Source organism: Poecile atricapillus, chromosome 1, assembly GCF_030490865.1.
Source record: "Poecile atricapillus isolate bPoeAtr1 chromosome 1, bPoeAtr1.hap1, whole genome shotgun sequence".
Taxonomy (NCBI): Eukaryota; Metazoa; Chordata; class Aves; order Passeriformes; family Paridae; genus Poecile; species Poecile atricapillus.
This window is the reverse complement of record NC_081249.1, coordinates 85316543-85332828: the sequence shown is the minus strand read 5'-3', so window position 1 is coordinate 85332828 and position 16286 is coordinate 85316543. Positions and strand designations below refer to the sequence as shown.

General features: G+C 39.9%; 1 protein-coding gene across 1 annotated transcript in view; it reads right to left on the bottom strand.

Annotated features, from left to right (window-relative positions):
* The window catches only part of TENM4 (teneurin transmembrane protein 4), a 349338-nt gene that overhangs the window by 134043 nt on the left and 199009 nt on the right, over nucleotides 1-16286 (bottom strand). Inside the window, exons 10-12 of the mRNA XM_058863767.1 lie at nucleotides 15688-15789; nucleotides 10404-10598; nucleotides 5995-6195 (exon numbers count right to left, since the gene is read on the bottom strand). Coding sequence (XP_058719750.1) covers nucleotides 5995-6195; nucleotides 10404-10598; nucleotides 15688-15789 — 498 coding nt within the window. The remainder of the gene's footprint in view (nucleotides 1-5994; nucleotides 6196-10403; nucleotides 10599-15687; nucleotides 15790-16286) is intronic.

Genomic DNA, 16286 nt, shown 5'->3' with positions numbered 1-16286 from the left:
ACATTTTTAATAAACAAAAGGAGAGGGAGTAAAAGGATATTCAAATGAAAGCCTCCCTGAATACTTTTATTTCAAAGGTTTGGGCAGATTTTATTCTTTTATTGCATTTTTAATAAAAAGCTTAGAAGACTTTAAAGGCTAAGTTCATCTTGGCAATGGGTAGGCTAAAATCTCTACTCACAAACTCAACTACATAAAAACCCCATGTTTTTCACAATGATAGTTATTATTAACACTGTTGATTCTCTAGATTCCCCAGTTTCTTCCCAACCCACAAAGCAGATATCTGCCAGGCAGATCCTGTGAGAGCCTTGTGTGTGCACTGGGCTGCACATACTTTTTCCTTAGAGAGAAGAGTCGCTTCCCTCCATACAAAATGGAGAAGATCACAAGTTCAGAAATCAGCATGTTATGCTTGTGCAAGGCAGAGGTTGAAATTCCTGCTAGTACAAAACATCTCCAGGCTTTCAACAACCACTAAAAGACCAAAGTAAGGCTTTCACGAATGAGTCTGCAATTTAGGTATTGAGCCAGAACAGATTTTGATGGTGTATTCTGACAACCAGCTTTGAAGACACTGTGCTACCAAAGTTTCACCTGCCCCAGACTAATGTTTCTCACAGCTCTACCAGGGTAGTGAGATGAACAAGTTACAAGCTGCGGGAAAAGCCTTCAAAGTGGCCTTCGATTACATAGCTGTACTCAGTGACTTTTTCTTAAGTGATGAAGATATTTATGAATTTCAGGTGTTGCATCCTGAGGTCAGTTTTCTTGTTCTTCCTCATGTGTTTAAAAAAAAGAAAAATCAGCAACTTCTTAGGCATTAGAAGGTGTCTTGGTCTACAGTATGGTAAAAGCCTGCATCACATCAGGCTATATCACTGTTATATCCATCTTTTATAGAGACATTTTTACCTCTGAAGAAAATGACTGTTTAAAGGAAGACTTATATGAATGTTTTCTAAGGATGGTTTTTTATCTTGGTGGCCTCAGGCATGGCATGAAATTAAAACGGATCTTGTTTTCAAAAGTTGACATCAGTAAGCCCAAGGAAATAAAATTTTATCACACATGTTGTGTTAGCCCTGGTGCTGTTTGAACAATGGGGTATGACATTGTCTGATAAAATGTATGAAAACTGCTTCTGTGACCGTGTGTGTGGGGGGGGGGGCGCGCAACAGTCTCCTTCAGAACACCAGGTGAAAAAAAGGCATTGCAATGTAAAGGTGCATTTACTTCAGCTTAATTCTTCAAAAGTTCATGCTTCATGGTCTCTTTATCTATTAATTGGAATAGAGAAAAGATGCCTGTTTCAATGTACTGTACCAACTTTGTGGTAAGGAACTCTGTTGTGTGTTACCTGAAAGACTTTCACCATTGTTAATTTATACAACTAAATTGATACTAAAAAAATCAGTCATTACCATTAACTGATACAGGGTCTTAAATCTAATAATTGTTTGTGAATAACCTTCAATTGATCCATACTCCTGCAGAGCAAATAGGAGCTCTTCCATTGACTTAAATTCACTCTGCAATAATTTATAAGAATATGGCTTCCCTGCAGCCAGAGACATGGATTCACACACCATGCTAGTTTTATTTTAAGTCCAACTTCTCAACCTACTGAAAGTAAGTAAAGTCATGGAAGGTGGGTAAATGGCTGGTCTTCTGCTATCCTGTGGCTACCCACAATACTTCCCCACTGTGCTTGGAGGCCAGGTTTATCTACGAATACCTGTCATATAAGGCAGTTCTCCACAACCCTGTAGCAAAGCTTGATAATTTGCATTTGCTTAAGGCAAATTTTAAATGCCTAAGTATTTTTGTGATCGTAGACCTTCATAACAAAGTGTGTCAGTAAGTCACTGGGAAGCAGCATTTCATCCCTGCCACAGTGGGGACAAAAGGACAGTCATAAAGTAAAATGCCATATCCTCAGAAAACCATGTTAGCAGCAGAAGTGATGAGAGGAGCTATAATAGGACCAGAGTACTAGATTTCATGAGATATGGTCATGCAAGCTCAGCCTCAGTCCCTGGCCAGGCATGCTTTCTCAGTCTTTTTAAAATGTGATGTAAAATATCATAACTTCTTACTTCTTTACTGAGTCCCAGCTTCCAGTTTCTAGGTCTTATCGTTAAACGCACAGCCCATGATTTTATGTCTCCACTGGCAATTTAGGACTACCACATACAAAGTACTATTCCTATTACTGCTCTTCTCCAGTGTATTTTTAAGGGTCTGAAGTACTGCCTGGATGTCAACCATGCATAAACTGTATGAGTCATTATGAATGAGTGATAGAGAAGGAATCCTTATCTGCATGCAGGTCAATCTACAACTACTGTCAACTGCCCAAAAAAAGTCAGTACACTTATGACACAGAGAACATAAGTTCTATTGCTGCATTGTATATTCAACTTTGCAATGATTTGAATGAATATTGTGAATGTGAAGATGTCAAGTACCAAAGACAGAACAGTGTGAAAATCACTGATTTAAATTTGAGGAGAATGAAGGACAACATCAGATAATTTAATTCCTTTAATAATGATTTTGCATCCAAGTCTAATGCTGTTTTGATGGGCCTGGGATTATACTGATGCATCAGTGAGGTCCCTTTGGTAAGTGGTGCATTACCCCAATGTAGATGACATGACTCACCTATTCATTTCACTGCAGTCAGCAAACATGTCTTATGGTATGTGGTGTGCTGTCTCTTGATTAGCCAGAAATAGTTGGCCCAGTTTAAATAGGTCAGAAATGAGATCATATCACACAGTAAGTTCTGTTTCACAGTGCAGCACAGGCCATTTTCTTCTTTCCACTACACTCAGAAAATAAGAGATTAAGAGACCTGCCCTATAATGGCTTCATTAGTTGCCAGATAGGGCTTATAAGAAGTAAAGGGAACAGCCAAACAGCCTGGGATACAGAGGATCTGTGATAGCAGACTGGAGGAATGGCTTAGAATTTTTTATTATTAGGTTCTTTAATTACCTTTCTTGTACCAAGCATTGCCTTGGACTTTTTAGCTGAACTGGGTTATAAAGGACTTTTCTGAATTTGCTTGTGCAACAGTACTAAGATGCAAAAGGGAAATTATATAATTATTGCATGGAGAAATCAAAATACCAGTTTTATTGCTCAGTACAAGTTATCTCTGGAATTATTTCTGTACCTTTCTCTGAGATACTCTTTCTAGTATTTGGGAATCGTCAAAAAGAGTGTATATTGAGGGAAAACTGATTGTACAAAACCGTCCCTTGCATGGAAGGAATCTGTTTGAGAAACATGAGCTTTGAATCATGAAGGAATATGTTTGAGAAGCATTTTCACTGAGTTACAATTCTGAGGTAGTATGGCAGGAGCCCTGTCTCAGCATATCTTGGCAGTAGGCAGACACAGAAGGCAAAAAAAAAACCCAAAACATATAACTACTTCTTCCTACAATGCAGTTCAGAATAGGAATCTCACAAGAGATTGAACTGGCACAGCTTGTCCATGAAGGCTAAGTGGAATGCAAAAAGATAATACAAATAGGAAACAGAAATCTCTGTAATATTGTTTTGTGAAAAGTGAGCGTTTTACCCAGTAATGTGTTCTGTAAGATTAACACTAAAGACAGGTAAAATCTACCTACTTAGCTGAAAGATGCAGTCTAAGGTTCAAAGAGGCTCTAGTTTTACCTTCTACATATGACAATCCACAGACTTCAGCTACTGCTTCCATACTGCCTGATAACCTAAATGAATTCAGCATACAGCACTGTAGACAGGTACTGTTCCTAACTTCAAGTTGGTAAGAGCTGGAAAATCCATTGTGCTTGCTCATATTCTGGGTTTTCAGATAATTATGCTGTTTCCAGGGTATGCCTCTCCACGTGGTTTATGAAAGGGGCCATCCTTGGTGCAAATCCATGTGGGCATGGTTTCTATCTATCTATCTATCTATCTATCTATCTATCTATCTATCTATCTATCTATCTATCTATCTATCTATCTAAGTAACACTAAATACTTTGCTGAGCTGAGGGTGATTTCTGCAAATGTTTGGTTCTTTCCCTTAGTAATTCTTCTGTTTGCTCCTGTTTTGTAGGATAATAAAGATCTGTCCCTTTTAGATGCTTCTACAGAACCTCCACCGCAGTGGGCTGAGCAGTGTGTTATTACATGCAATAGCATGCCTGCTCACTCTATTTTAATGATGCAAGTAAAGTACAACATATCCTTTGAGTAAATCTGTCTTTCAAATCAAGTCATCAATTCAGTGGAAAGGTCTGGGCTACAAATGGAAGTTTACAAATCACCTTAGCTGTGATTTTAGCTGTGAGGCACAATAACCCGAATGTTACAAGCAGCTCAGTGAGGAAAAAGGTCTTGGAATGATGCTCAAGTTTGTCTCAAATAACTTCATGCTGCCAAAGAAAGTTTGAACTAGATGGATTTATAAAAGCAGTATGAGGAAAGCTTATAAATCATCTGTACATGACCCTCCAGGTTAACAAAGGGAAAGTGAATTCTGTTTGCACACAGAAATAAAATTTTCTCCAAATCCATCCCTGCAATCCCCAAACCTCTGTACAAACACAGAATAATGACTCAATTATGAACCATGCTACAAACTACAAATAAATGATTACCTTTCCTCTTACGGTGCTTTTAAAAATAAACCTGCAGAATATGGAATTGAAGATGTTAATATGGGGAAAGGAAAAGCCTGGCATCAAACTTATCTTCCATTCAATGTATGATAGCTTCCCTACCTACATCTGCAAAAGTTTTGATCTAGTTTCAGACCCAGACAAGTAGAGCAGGCTTCCTTTTCTGCTTATTCTTCAGTCCAGTCAATTTTACTTTATGAAAAGCTTCTAACACCCAGCCTAAATGATGATTGTCAAAAGGGTTTTCTTATGTTCTTAGCACCAGCACATTCAGTTCGCCTCATCCTTGGAAATTACTCTCTTAAAATACTTGCAAACAGTTAACCTGATTCTCTTTACTCATGAAAGCAATTCCTCAGTGCAAATGTTGTTTACATAATTTTTCTACTACATCCACTCTCCTAATAGCTTTTTTTTTGGGTTGCTTTGCTGAAAATTCCTTTCATTTTACTGCCTATACTGAGCTGCCCTGGATTTCTGGCCTAGTTCCGCTCCAGTTGTGTAAGGTATAGAAACTGTTATTGCTGGGATCTCTTTTTTTGTGAGCACACAATACAGGACAAAAGCCAAAGGACTGATGCTCCATAGGTTCTGACTATTTAATGTATTCCACTGTTTCTCAGTGTGGCCTCTAAGAGATAATTGCATTTGGAAGAAAATGGTCCTGAACAGTTTTTCTGTAGCCTTCAATTCACATACCTGATGCACATTTTGAGCAAGATGCCAACTGAGAGGAGGAATAAGGTTGCTGTTCCAAACCTCTACACAAAACCGCCCATAAAAATGTGTCTTGGTAGCTGCTTGTACTAATAAATACTTTTACTCAGTAAACTTATTTTTCAGTTGGTAGAGGACAGTCTTTTAATATGAACCTCATGAGGCACTCATCCTCCTCTAGCCTGGAAAAGCACATGCTTTGAATTCAGAAGGGAAAGGAGATCTGACAGATTACCAAATCTTCCTTCCTGTTTACAGCCACTAAAGATTATTTAGTCATCTCCTAAAAATCAAAACAGACCCTTTAGTGGCCACTGGGGTTCATCAAGAACTATCACCAGAACAAGGAGTTATATGTAGACCATCAATTACATTTACAGCCATATAATGAACAATAGCAAGCCTAGGTGGCTTTAATGGAGTTATTTATGATATTACTCTATGCTCAGCAATGGTAGCAGAATTATTTATGTAGTTGAGCTATGGAATTTCTCCTTCTAGTCATGCTCTACATGTGCTTCACTGGAATACATCAGTGGCACTTTTTTTGTAGATCTGAGTATTTCACAAAGTTTAATGAAAGACCGACAGTAAGTCAGCGCTGGCGTTACCGATTGAGCAGTCGTGGCCAGTCCAGTTGGGGTCGCAGCTGCAGAGTCCAGTATCCGGGAGGAAGGTCCCATGACCAGAGCACTGATCCAGACAGGTGGCCCTTGGGGTCTCACAATTTGTTCCTCCCCAGCCAACCGAGCAGTGACACTCTCCTCGGACACACACGCCTCGTCCTGAGCAGGTAGGATCCATGCAGTCCACTACAAGTGAGAAGGAAGAGGAAGCAGACAGGGAAAGCAAATGGGAATTTCCAAAAAAACCTATCAGACTGCTGTCTACACAAACATATTTACACAGTATCTCAAGGTTTTAACTAGAAAGCCCTGCTGTGTACAAAACAGATGCTTCATGCAAGAAGTCAGTGGCCCTAAAAGGCAGTGAAACCTAAAACACCTACATGAAAAACAGAGAAAAATCTAGTGATGAAATCCATTCTTTTATGCAGGTCTGCACTAATAAGTGATCCTTCTGGAAAGAACAGGCTAATATCAATTAAGAATAGAGTAAGAATAATATTCTATCATACAGATAGTGTGTCTTCATTTATTCTATTAGAATAACCTAAATTACTATTACTAATGAATTTGAAGCTGAGTCCTAGTTTTCTGAGAGAGAATTTTGCATAAAGATTCAGCAGAAGCTGACATTCTTGTTCAGCAAAATACATGCTTAAAGTGAAGAATGTGTTTAAATCTATACAGATTTCATGGAGACTTAAAGAAATTTCACATTGAAATATATCCATAGAATTTTTTTCTGGAATAAGGATTAAAACAAAATAACCCCTTTTTTTATAATGGTGTTGCTCTGGTTCCATTTTTGATCAATTAATACTCTTTTAAAAATGTTTGAGGTTTACTTCACCCCCCTCCCCCGCCGCAAAGAGCCACTTTCCTAACAAGATCAGAGACCATTTAGTTAGGGCCATAGCAATGTACACCAAAAGACCAAATGCACTCCCTCCCTGACTCCTGAGTTATGTCTTTTGTAGGCAACTGTCAGCTGCTCTGCCCACAGGGAATTTTACCCAGCAATCAAAAAATATGAAATGCACCAGACACCCTCCCAGAAAAACTGACTGGAGGGTGTCGATCGTCTATTTATAAATAAAAGCTGATAGGACAGCCTAGAGAAATTCTTCCAGTCTTTTGAAACGGTGTGTGGCAGTTCCCTGGGGATTGGTGACAAGTGTCAGTCTGGCTAAGCAGCACAGGAAAACTGTCCAGCTTCTGGCTCTGATACAGCAGAGCAGAACATGGCCACTGTACACACGGCAGGTTTGTGGTTCAGGTTTTACCCCTGGAAAAGCTAATAAGAATTCCACTGACCTGCTTAAGATCCAGAAACCTTAAAAGGAAACACAACAGCTGCTCTGATAATTCCCTGGATTCTCAAACCCTTCTCGGTCTGACAAGTAATGGCTCAGTTATTACTATCCCAAGGCATGAGAGAGAATTTTCTTTTTTGTTTGATTCCTGGAGCTCTGCTTATAGCTGGAACAATCCTCAAAAATTTTAAGAGGCTGGAAAGGATGAGTCCATAAATCTCCTTCACTGTTAGCGAGCTGGGAGTGAGGGTGCCAATTTTAGCATGAGACCCTTGAAGCCCTGGCCCTGTTCTTTCTCAGCAGTAATAAGTATGAAAAGGACTAAGGGACGGAGTAGCAGCCTCGTCCCTTCTCAGCAGATGGTTTGAACATAGAGAACAAAGATCACAGGCTAACTGACAAGAGGCTACCTCCAGGCAATTAATCATCCCCTCTGAAGGTCAGTTGTGAAAAAGGTGAGTTTTACAGGGGCCTCCATCATAGGAGCAGACAATCTGCTATCTCAGCTCTAACACAGATGATTATAGGAGGGGAATGTGCATGTCAGAACCCCCCATTTATCATAATCCCAAGGCCATTTTTCATGTTGAAATGAGCCCTTTCAGGAAATGTCACACACAATGGCTACTTTAATCTCAGCCTCACTAGCTTTATCTCTTTAGGCTTTCTGCACCATTGGAAGGGCCCTGGGACAGGATTACAGGCTTCTGCTTTCTTCTTAATCAATTGCTTAGTGGATTTGGAGTACAATAGTATACTTTTAGGGAGTGCTGCTTGACAAATTTAGCTGCTCAGCTCTGGGAGAACCTGAGATGGGGAGCTGGGCATGATGACAGAACTGACAAGATCTAGCATACCTGGAAAAGAAAAAAAAAAAGAAAAAAGTGTATGTCTGTGTTTTTGGTTGGAAAATGTCCTAAATGGTCAAGTTCTTGGTTGGAAAATGCCCTGTTTATAGTTTAGCCTTGTGCAGAATCTTTGCCATGGAGATAAATCATGCAACAAGCAAGGTTAGTGTCTCTTCTACACTTTTCCCCAATATGCTTCATGCTTCATTGGTCACACAAGTTATTAGGCTTATTCAGTGCCCAAAGAGTAACTTCTCGTATTTCACTGCTTAAATTTGCTCCCCTCCCTGCAATGTCTCACTGGCTTAGGCCATGCCTTATAAAATATGGGCCAATAAACTAAGGAAGGAGAAAAGAAAAACCTGAGTAATGATTGTTGGCTGATGTTTTATAAACATTGCTGAACTTCTATGGGGGAAAAAGAAAAGACAGAAGAAACCCTGGAATGAAAACCCATTATAAACATGGACCAAGCAGTGAAGCTACAAGAACTGAGAAATAATAAAAGTAATCAATACCAGATGGCCCTTCTTAGAAGAGAAATTAAAGAGTAAAAGCAATTTAAAAAATAGTATAAATCAACTTTTTTACTAAATCTAAATCTGTATATATATGTTCTCAAGATTTCCCACATGGCATATTTCTGAGTTGCTTCCCCCCATGACAACATAATACAAATTATGCCTTGAATATCAAAAACATGCATGCTTGGAAAAATACTAAACAGCCCATAAGAAAAACCATGTTCTCTTTGGTCTTCTTTCTTTTTCAAGTTTTGACCTAGTGGGACTGACACTGTCTCCCGCCACAGTGATAACATAAAATAACTAAGCAGTGCCTGGCTTTTCTGCTTTGAATGTGACCAGGGAAATAAAGGTTCCTGTTAGAGAAAGGGCAAATCTCACTCTGATTTACACACATTAAACACTTCTGGCTGGAGGCAAAATCAGGATCTTTTCATTTCTGTTTATCCAGTAAAGATATGATCTAGTAAATAGGAGCTCTACAGAGATGCTTAAAAGATACTTCAGTAGTCACAATCTTTGGGTTTTGCATGCCCCACAGCTTCACTGAATTGTGCTTTAAGTCAAAATGAGGCTTTCTCAAGAGATGGCTTATTGTTATAAAAGTTGATACTGTCTTCGTCTCTAACATTTACTGGCACTGAAGCCATGCTACATCGGAGATGTCCCACTCCAATACATTTAACACATCAAAAGAATTGCTATATTAGATGACATTTGAATGTCTCAATCCAATTCAGCCCATTTTCATTGCCTATAAAATATAGCCATTTCAGATAAATCTTTATCATGAATACATGAAGACAACCATAAATTAATTCAAGCTGTTGTCATTCTTAAATATATCAAATGATGTCTTTATCAAGTGGTGAAGAGGCCTTACATATGTACCTTGTAGAAGCGCAATTTAAGAATAATTATTTATCAGGTCACTGGAAAGGAATTTGATAATAGTTTTCAAAAGTTTTGAGCATTATTCTTTCAATAATGCACTTTTGGATATATTTTTATACTCTCTGAATGATTTATATACTTGCAAAACTGTCCACTTTTTCATTTAGCAGTAAGAAGCAGTCACAGACTCAGGAAGATAAAGGTTTATGTTGGCAGGTGAGTTCCTACACAAAAAGATTAAAGATAAGTACTAAAAGCAGCCATAAATCTAAACGTAAATGAGAAACGTTTGGGGGCTAATGTGAGAAAAAAAAGCTATGGAAGAGCCATTAAAATAATATCTGACTTCGTAGCAGAATTTAATTCAAGTCCTGAGCATTCCTAAGCTTTTAGAGCTGACAAGGATCAGGGACTTTCTTTCACACGCCACCATTTTGTGTATGTAAGCAACTGAAATTGCTTGGCATAGCGCAGCAGAGAAGAAAGCACTCTAAAAGTAATTATATGTTTAGATGTGTAAATGGAAACGATGCTTTAATAAGAACATTTGAACATATGATTAGATGTTCTGGTCTTTTAGCTAGATTCTTCTATCTGAAGCATTTGATGGCTTTTCATCCAATTATTGAACAAGTATGATAGCTAACGAGAAGTTATGACAACATATCATTTTTATTTTGTACCCATCTATTGTATCTCTAAGGTGCCTATTACTGCTCTGTTTAAGTGCCAGTCCAATTCTGAATTGCCTCCATCCATATAATTACAGAACAACAATCAAAGCAAAAGGCTAATTGAAGGCATCTTGCAAATACCTTCTTCACAGCTCTCGCCTTTGTATCCCGGGTTGCAGATACAGGTGCCCATGATGCATGTGCCATGGTTATTGCAGGAGACATCAATGCACTGGTTTGTTGGGACATCACACTCCGCTCCCTTCCAGCCACTGTGGCACAAGCACCTTCCTTTCATGTACTGCCCATTTCCACTGCACAGCACTGGGCAGGACGCTATGGACAGACAACAAAAATCCCATTAAAACAAATGGAAAATCACTTCAAAAAGGAGAAAAAGAGCCCAGCATATGATTTACATTCTTTAAACACAGTCTTCACTGGGATATGTTGCTGTTTGTTTTGCCAAAACCAAATCTTTTACATGGATGATACCCAGCTTGTTAACTGTATTCTCCTATGAGTGTTTAGAACAAAGAGTGCCCCTAAGTTAGACTATCTTCTTGCTTTGTGTCTCTGATACCTTTTTGCACTAAACAAACTCTAAGTTTTCTTGTATTCTGATTTTACAACATACAACATCTTCTCTCTGCAGCATCGCTGACATTAGATTGCTTATCACTATCCCTGACCTGCTGCCAGACTTTCCTTGACACTGCCTCTGCTGTGGACCTCAGCGGCACACGGATCACACCCCTGTTTTTTTCTGGGTTAACTCCCAGCTTTATGGGTTTCAGTCGCTGCTTTGCTCAGAGCCCAGAATGCCACATTAAGACTATTTCCCTGATTTAGCTCATGTCATACCATCAGCTACCAACTTCACTGAAAGGGTTACCAAGCACTGGAACAGGCTGCCCAGGGAAGTGACTCAATCACTGGCCCTGGTGGAATTTAAAAGATGTGTGGATGTGGCATAAAGGGATATGGCTTAGTGGTGGACTTGCCAGTGCTAGGTTAACAGCTGAACTTGATGAAGAGTTTTACAGGTCTTTTCCAACTTTAACAATTCTGTAGTTCTAACTGAATATCCAGCCCCCAGTTTTGGTTATCACCTCTGCTGGACTCGATTCATCACCAGCCACAAAACAAAATTGGCCTCTACTGTTTCCAAGATCCCTGTAATAAAAGCTGTGTAAATCCGTCCTCTGAAATTTATATAATTTATAAAGGATTTTAAAAGGATTTTTAATTGTCCCTGTTTTTAATTGTCCTTGTCAGCCAAGTCAGCTGACTCTCAAGGCCACACAGATACAGGATTTCCTCCCTGTGACAAAGAGGAGGAAGATGACAAGCTCAAGCTGTGGCATGATGGATCCCAGGATTAAGCGTTTTCAGAGCTAAATTTGGAAACTGTCAGGCAAAGCTGGATGGGATGAACTGACGGGATACAGAACAGGTTCCCCAAGGAAGGACAGGGCATCAAGGACCAAACCTCAGCCTCCATGACCACAGCGTTTTGTAATCACTGCTCTCCAAGCCTTCTCCAGCTCCTTTCAGATTATGCCTTCTCCTTACTCCATTCTCCACACCAGCCACATTATGATCCTTTTGTCCTTTGCTCTGATTTTCCCAAGGAAGATGCTGATTTCAGTTCCTCAGAAACAATAGCCTTTTCCTGTTCACTCTACCTTGAAACTTTTTGCTCAAGTACTGTTCTCTTCCATTTCATTTTCCTGAAACTCAGTTGCAAGGACATACATTCAACACAGACTGCTCTTGTTCACTGTTGCACATCAGCCTTAGGTGAGAGCAGCTGGCCTTCTCATCTGCCCCTCGGAAAGGCAATTTATGAACAATTTTATGCAAGACAAATGTGAAATGAATATTCCATTCTGCTGCTTAATTCAACTGCATTAGACATGTGATGAATCCTCTTTTGCTTTGTTCCTGACTTTGACTATGTATGGGAAGGGATATTACATGGTTAAGGAAAGCTTTCCTTTCCTTCACTTCCCATCTTTTGAGACAGTAATCTCACAAAGCACATCATGAGTTGTTTCCACGCATCCTTGTAGTCAAGTCAGTTTGAGTGTTCCAGAACTACAGCAGCCTCAATAAAATACAAAGCATTGCCAACTCTGACTGTTAAACTAGTTTGATATGCAGAGAAGTATATTTGCTTGACCAAGATAAAAGAGGTTTAGGAAAGAAAGGAATTTGGCAACTGTTATTACTAAGGAGCACTTTGTTCACTTTAAAGGAAACACATTGCCATGGTGCATTGCAAGTACATCATTTGCAAGATGGTATCTACCTATAAAATATGAGATTTAAATTGTTTAAGATACACCGTGTTATGTGCATGGTTCACAGCACACTCACTCTGTAATTTCATTTTTCAGCTAAGTGATGGAATTTTCTGCCCCTCCCATCTCAGATTTCAATGCTCAGTAATGGACATTGTACTTTCAAGGCACAGGCAGGGGATAGTCTGCAGTTCTTTTCAACAAGAAGAAAGAATAACTGCCTTTAACCAGAGAGAGGTTGCTGAGAAAGTCTTACATGTTTCCTGACAAGACAGCTGATCACTCAGCAAAAGATCAGATAAATTACTGGCCATCTGCAGTGAGACTGACACTCCACAGAGCCTTCTGTGGAGAACACCTTCAGCATCACCTGGAAAGCACTGCTATAAATGTCAAGGCAATGGCAAGAACAAGACCTCCTCTGTAGCATGCAATAATGAGTAAAGACAAAAGGGGTTTCTGAATTTTTTCTCCTGTTACATGTGCAACTCTTTTCTATATATAAAGATATATAATTATTATTTGATCAATCAGATTTCAACAACGTCGATGATGGCAAAATTATAGTAATTCTCTAGTGTAGCAATGATAGCACCAATCCAAATGCATATTCTGTTTCCTGCAAAGTTGAGCATCAGAGAGTAAGATCATTTGTTTGTTTGCTTACTTTGTGCAGAACTTGAAAACACCACCTCCTATGTCCAAGAAAACCTTCAAAAAGCCTATGGAATACACCTCTGGTGACTTGCTCTCATTTATTTGGTTTAAAATAATTGGTTAATAGTACATTAATAATTAACCATTTCTAAAAAGTGTATGGCTTTCTGCTCCAGTTTCCCATTCATTTGGATGGTGAATTACAAGGCTGAACTGAAACAAAGGAGCACCCAATAAATCCATAGAATTCTTCATGTGAGCAGGAACCTGCTCTTTGAAGGATTACTGCTCTGTACAGGGATCGCGAAGGGCTGCAGATGCATACTGTGACAGCCTTATACATGCTGTCCTTTGAGAGATTTGTAGCTCAAAAGAAGTATCTTGGATGATACCGAAAACCAACAGGGGCAATGCTGGGATCCTTGGATCTCATCCTCATGGCAACATAATCTATTTAACAAGCCCAGTGAAATGCATACATAAATATTATTTTGGCACTCCAGGTATTAATCTGTCTTCCTAAAGTCAGTGCAACCTGTGATTTGAACCCAGATGATTCTGAACGAAAAGACAGAGTTGAATAGAAGGTGTTCATAGAAGCTGGAACATGTGCTCTGTTGAAATGAGAGACACACATGGCTCCACCAAAAAGCCTGAGAAAATTTGGGATATAGCCCAGGAGGGGAGGAGAGCTCCTCTGAAAGTGGATTCAGAACAAGAGTTTAAGTATTCTGACTAACAGTAAAGAAAATTCTTCTCCATAAACTCTACAGGGAGCTTTGAGGGGAACAGGCCCTGAACTTCTGCCCCTACTGAAAGTTAGGAGGTGTGAGCTGGAATATGCTATGGGACATGGAAAAAACTCCTTTTGTCTCCAGCTCCAGGGATTTGAAAAGGAGCTTGGAAATGCAAACCAAGTGTAAGGAAATGCAAACCAAGTGTAACCTGAGTCAGCAAGAAGTTTGACATAACAGCTCTCAGGGACGAAGCTTGCCACATCCATCTTACTGGGCTGTGAACTCTGAAACCCCGTCGGGTTCAGCTCGGCCTCGCTGCCTCGGCAGGGAGCTCCTGTCTGCCCTGGGGGTGCGCGGCTCCTTATCTCTGTCTGCTGGCTCTCTGCTGGGATGTGACCCAGCTCTGCTGGAGAGGGAGAGGGACGGGGTTGGACAGAGTTTAGCTCTCTCTTGGGAAGGCGCCAGCCTGCTTTCCAAAGCAGCGATGAGCTGGGGTGAAGGCCTGACCTGCAGGCCTTACCGAAGCTCCTTGGGTGGGCACTAATGTTTTATGCTACCTCCCTCCCCAGATTTATAAATCTGTACTTAGTTTGTTGGACTGTTTCAGCCAAAAAAGGTCTTGAAAATGTTGATGCACAGTATCCTGTCATTTCCCACATGCAAGGTTTTGATATCTTGGCTTGAAATGTGTTCTTACTAAAAGTATTTCAGTTTGTTTTTTAAATGTTTAAATAACCTAAAAAATTCAGGCCAAAGAAAACCCTTCCAAAACCATTTATTAAAAATACTTATCACTTGAGCAGAAAAATGTATTATACTGTTTACTGAGGTAAGTCTCCTTCCCAGTCCTTCCAGTGTTTTCACTTCTGGCCAGAGCAATCAGTTATTCCTGCCATTATTCCACTCTTAGCCTTACTCCAAAGCCCTACCCTATTCCCCACAGCCAGACTCAGGCAGACTTGCAAGGTACTTTTTGTATAATCAGTATCTTAAAAGAAAGTGTCATTATAGTGTCATGCCACTCTATGATGAAAGTGCTCTGCTAAACAAACCATAATGCCACATTTATAAGTCATGTTTTCAAAAGTCACTTCCAGAGAAAATTTCCGATGTGACATTTTGCCTGTCCACAAGCAGCCCAAGGGGTTGTGCTGCTGTTAAGAGCACAGTAGTCACAATTAGTATAGAATCACAGCATCATTAAGGTTGGAAATGCCCTCCAAAATTGAGTCCAACTCCTAGCCCAGAACTGCCAGCCCACCACTAAACCATGTTCCTAAATGTCACACCTACACTTCCAGAGAGGGTGATTCCCTGAGCAGCCTGTCAAACCCTTTGCTGAAAAAATTTTTCCCAATAGCCAATGTAAACCTCCCCTGGCACAACTGGAGGATGTTTCCTTTTGTCCTATCACTTATAACTTGGGAGAAAAGACTGATCCCCACCTGGCTACACCCTCCTTTCAGGTAGTTGTAGAGACCAGTAAGATGTCCCCTGAGTCTTCTTTTCTCCAGGGTAAACACCTCAGCTGCTGAGTGAAATTTTAGCAAATTTGTAGCGAACAAATTCACAGATCAACTTGTTTCCATTCTCCTTCAGCATTCCCACACTGGGTGAAGAGTACTTTTCAAAAGGCACCATCATGAGTATGATTTCCAGAAGAAAAATGTTAACTTAACAGGAGAGGGGAAGAGTTACTCGAGTTAATCAAGCATAAATTCCTACCTCTGCCACAGTCAGGGCCCAGAAAGCCAAGGAAGCAATGGCAAGTCCCAGACACACAGTCTCCATTCCCATAGCAATTGCTGGGACAGTTATCCACTGATTCTGGAAAACAAAAGAAAATTCACACACTTCTTTAGGCAAGAAAACACCTCTGAGTTTAGGAGGGCTCTGGATGGGCAGGACAGTTGAAACTTCAAAGAAATTGCTGCCCTTGCATTAGTGTGAGCTGCACTAAACCCTGCTCATTCATTTACACCAATGGGTGGCTCAACTGCATACAGTGTGATTTAAATACGAGCTGCTCAGCACCCACCAGATTTGGCATTCTCTCATACCTGAAAACTTCGAAATGTCTTTTCTTCCTGTATATTTTTACAACCATTTTTCCTCTCTGAATTTATTGCAGGGATGTAATACACACCATTCTCATGGCAGAACATGCACTTTTGGTCCAGTTTTGTTGACGTGATTAAGTGACCTTGAGGCATTTATTTGTGCCAAAAAGAGCTGAGTGATGATAGATATGTTCTCCTATGAACTCACTGAACACAGACCCTTGGTCCATCCTAACTGCCTGTTCAAGAAATACTTCTAACCAA